General features: G+C 33.5%; 1 protein-coding gene across 1 annotated transcript in view; it reads left to right on the plus strand.

The window, feature by feature from the left end:
- The window catches only part of LOC106475819 (zinc finger protein 35-like), a gene marked incomplete at its 5' end in the record, with an annotated part of 12,152 nt that extends 8,302 nt beyond the window's left edge, over window positions 1-3,850 (plus strand). The window contains one exon of the mRNA XM_022379841.1: window positions 2,244-3,850. Coding sequence (XP_022235549.1) covers window positions 2,244-3,502 — 1,259 coding nt within the window. The remainder of the gene's footprint in view (window positions 1-2,243) is intronic.
- Between the last annotated feature and the right edge of the window lie 1,095 nt (window positions 3,851-4,945).

Genomic DNA, 4,945 nt, shown 5'->3' on the forward strand with positions numbered 1-4,945 from the left:
AGTTATTTTGTCATGAACCACATTATCTTGTTCTAGCTTGACCAGTGTATTGAGTTATTTTGTCATGAACCACTTTATCTTGTTCTAGCTTGACCAGTGTATTGAGTTATTTTGTCATGAACCACTTTATCTTGTTCTAGCTTGACCAGTGTGTTGAGTTTTGTCATGAACCACTTTATCTTGTTCTAGCTTGACCAGTGTATTGAGTTATTTTATCATGAACCACCTTATCTTGTTCTAGCTTGACTGATGTATTGAGTTATTTTGTCATGAACCACTTTGTCTTGTTCTAGCTTGGCTAGTGTATTGAGTTATTTTGTCATGAACCACTTTGTCTTGTTCTAGCTTGGCTAGTGTATTGAGTTATTTTATCATGAACCACCTTATCTTGTTCTAGCTTGACTGATGTATTGAGTTATTTTGTCATGAACCACTTTATCTTGTTCTAGCTTGACCAATGTATTGAGTTGTTTTGTCATGAACCACTTTATCTTGTTCTAGCTTGACCAGTGTATTGAGTTATTTTGTCATGAACCACTTTATCTTGTTCTAGCTTGACTGATGTATTGAGTTATTTTGTCATGAATTACTTTATCTTCTTCTAGCTTGACTGATCTATTGAGTTATTTTGTCATGAACCACTTTGTCTTCTACTTTGTTTCTACCCAGTATTATAATCAATTTTAAGATACTGTGTGATAATTGAATTTCTGTGTAGCTAGCATTTGATCTTAGAAATTATTATATAATTTATAAAAAATGTGTTAACAAACTTACTTTATGTATAGAATTATTGTTAAATAAATTATGATAATAATAACTATGTATAACATATTTCAATAACTGCATTCAGCAATTTGACATCAAGAACTCGATTGTCAAAACTGCTGAGTAATTGATAATATAGCCTTTGTTTTTAAGAAAAATTTACCATGTATATATAGTAACCATTTACTTCAAAACCATGTGTTTACATATGTTCTGTACCTTTTTTTCTGTCCATATGTGCACATCACTATGTATTGAACAAATTAATCGTGCATCTAGAGACAAGCTTTGCATCCATTTCCATATTCTCTTCCATAAAAAAAAAAGGCAAAAATCTAATTTTTTCTCCTTACTCCAACTGCTTTAGAATGTACATGAAATAATTATCAAAATCTGTCATTAATGTTTGTTTATTAATATAAGTATCAACAAACATCATATTAAGCAGTGTACATTCACAAGTTCAAATCCTATCTCTGAATGTGCTTGTTCTTTCGTTATAATGTGATGGACAATCTCAGTATTCATTGATGGCCAGGTGGTTAGGGCACTCAACTCACAATCTGAGGGTGATGGGTTCGATTCCCCATCACACCAAACATGCTCGCCCTTTCAGTTGTGGGGGCGCTATAATGTGACGGTCAATCCCACTCTCCGTTGGTAAAGAGTTGGCAGTGGGTGGTGTTAACTAGCTGCCTTCTAGTCTGTCACTGCAAAATTAGGGATAGCTAGAACACATAGCTCAAAATTCAAAACAGACAAACAAGCACTATAAATGTTGGTTAAGTAAATTTTAGGCATATGCCTTCTCTACTAACATAAGAAAAGAGAATCTTTTAGGCTATCAAGTATCACTTTTGAGTGTAAAATTGTACTTCATCTAAAAATGGTTTACAGATTTACGGGCATGAATCAGATTTTTTTAGTTCTGTTTCAGAGATTTAGCCGTTTGTAACTGTGTCACATTAACTTACATTTTTGTTTCAGAATGATACATCTGCAACATGTGTCACCGACTTCTTACACAGTATATGTGTACAACTATATATATGTATGGCTGTCTGTAATTTGTACTTTGTTTGTCTCATGATTAACATCAACAGGTTGCTAAGTGTTTTTAAGTTGTAAAAGTATATGAAATTTGCAGAGATTTTAAATTGTGATAAAACGACAAATCCATTAAAAAACAATGGCAAAAAATGTGTCTCAAAACTCTGTGAATTTTCCACTTTGTGTATGTCCATCAAAATCTTTATTTGAAGACTCATAGTGATAAATTCTGTATCAGTAATTATAAAAATAAAAATTTACATGGACTTTGTAAGTTGCTGTCTCATCTGTCGCACTTAACAAAGCTTTTTTTTTCAACTGCTTAAATATGAAGAATGAAGTCTAACATAAAATTGGAGTAGTAATATATAATTTTAATATTTTCTATACATTTTTTAACAAGAAACATTATTCTCTTATTCCAGACTGTCATATGAGGAGACATACTGGTAACAAACGTTTCAAATGCCCTTACTGTGAATATAGAGCTGTGGCGAACATTGATATTCAACGTCACATACCAACTCACACAAAGGAGCGTAATTATATGTGTGAAATATGTGGAAAAGCATTTGCAAATGATAATCGTTTAAAGGAACACATTAAGTTTGTCCACAACAAAATGCCTATAGAAGTTTGTGATGTGTGTGGATTTGTAACCCACACTAGGGAGATTATGCGTCGGCATTATATAATTAAACACACAGATCTTGAGAAACTACAGTGTCCTGTGTGTAATGCTGTTGTCAAGCAAAAGGCATCTTTTATTGTCCATCTTCGACGGCATACGGGCGAAAGACCATTTTCTTGTGAACAGTGTAATAAGGCTTTTAAGAGTACTTCACAACTGAAGGCCCATAGGAAGATCCATGAAGAAGGACAGTATCTTTGCAACAACTGTGCACGGAGATTTAAAACCAAAAGCCACCTCCAGCGACATGAAGTGGTGCATCTCGGAATCAAGCCTTTTAGCTGCCACTTGTGTTCCTATTCTTGTAACGTAAAGGGTAATCTGACTAAACACATTAGAACAGTCCATCATCTTCCAGACTTCACCATGCGTCAGACTCAGAATGTTGCAGATGATAGTGATGAAGATGCTGCTAAAAGAGGAATGGATGTAGCAGAAACGTTTCTGCGTGAATTTTCTGAACATTCTGGACAAGAGCATACTGTTGAAAGTCTTCGATTGAAGGAGTTGGAGAAGGAACGTCTAGAAGAAGCTTTATTAAATGAGATGAGTGTGCCAGAGAATGTGCTGGAAGAATTCCGGATAAACAACAAAAAGAAACAGAAAATTCATCAGCAGGAAACTACATCCACACAGAATAGTACAGTGAACCAACCTTCAGAGGAAGTGTCCTTAGAGAGCAATTCATCTGAGATACCTACCACTTCGGCTGTTTCAGTCGAAAAAGATATATTAGTAGATGCAATGAAACTTCTTACATCTCTTGCCTCTCCAGAAGAGGAGTCTGAAAATGTCTCGGAGGCATCTTCAGATTCCAGGTTAGCGATACCTCCATCAAATATGACCAGTAAGCAACAGAATGAAACCCAGTTTCAGAAGGAAAATCAGGTTAACATCCAAAATGGACTAATCTCGGAGCTTGTTGAGAGCCCTGATAACAGTGGACAGCCAATGAAAATGTTTATTATTCAGTTGCTTCCTGATCAACATTGAACCAGTTTTGAAACAAGCCTTAAAAATATTGTTTATTAACATAGAAAATGTATAAATTCAGTCATAGAGTATTTGAAATGTAATATAGAGTAGATATTGTAATACATTTCTCTCGTTCAAAAGTGCTGCTTCTTGTTTTCTTATGTTGAAATAGTGTGTGTGGAATTTAATAACTTACATACAAAACTAATGCGTATTCCTAGCTTTTTCAGTGAAGTATACTAAACTAGTATTAGTTGTTATTGCACCTAGTAAAGGCCTGACTTGTAACTATTAAGACGTGTCACTAGTGTGTTGACGTAAAACACTATTAAGAAGCATATGGTTAAAATAAACAGTTTTTCTGAAGCCCAAGTAATTTTTACTTACCAAAATGACTTCACTATCCAAGAGGTATAATTTTTTTTTTGCTAACCACAGCTACAGCTACTTTACTCATCTAAACCAATGTTTCTCAACAAGATCAGTGCAGGTCTGTCACAACTACTTTGCCAAACCATGGGGATTTCACAAAAACAAAGACTAAAAAAAAACTGATAGAATACTCTTATGTAAATTGTAATGGTTTTCTTTTGTACTTGCATTTATTAGTTCGAAACAGTTTAGGAAGACACTGGGTACATCTCTAATATCAGGAAGTTTAAGAAATGTTCAGCTATATTTGTCTATAGCTTGTGGTTAGTTGTTTCTGACAAAATCATTATGTTTATAGTTTTATACAATAGCCTCATTCTGCTGAAGTTATTCAGTATCTGTGTGTCTGGAATAAAGTTCAAATACCACACATACGTTACTTTCTGTCAGATAAAATTCTCCATTATTATTAAAATAATCACCACTTGCAGATGTGTAGGTAACAGTTTGATATATAAAATCTCCCATAATTTGAAGTGATTGTTCATTACAGCTGCAATGCAGGTAACTCTTTCACTCAACTGAAACTGCTACGTTTTAGATAACTAAATCACTCAAATTCAATTACCTATTGTAACTACAATAACAATCTCCATTGTAAATATAATGCAGATATCTAGTTCAGTCAGATGAAATTATTATTTGTAACGGTGTAGTTAACTACTCCAGTAACAGTAATTAACCATTTTAACGATAGTGCAAATAGCTAGTTTAGTCAGATAAAATTAACCATTGTAATAATAATGCAGATAACTAGTTCAGTCAGATAAAATTAACCATAGTAACGATAGTGCAGATAACTAGTTTAGTCAGATAAAGTTAACCATTGTAATAATAATGCAGATAACTAGTTCAGTCAGATAAAATTATCCATTGTAACGATAGCGCAGGTAACTAGTTCAGTCAGATGAAATTAACCATTGTAACAATAAAGCAGATAACTAGTTCAGTCAGATAAAATTGTCAATTGTAACAATAATGCAGATAACTATTTCCGTCAGATAAAATTATCCATTGTAAAAGTAGTGC

This window comes from Limulus polyphemus, unplaced genomic scaffold (genome assembly GCF_000517525.1).
Source record: "Limulus polyphemus unplaced genomic scaffold, Limulus_polyphemus-2.1.2 Scaffold9226, whole genome shotgun sequence".
Classification (NCBI taxonomy): domain Eukaryota; kingdom Metazoa; phylum Arthropoda; class Merostomata; order Xiphosura; family Limulidae; genus Limulus; species Limulus polyphemus.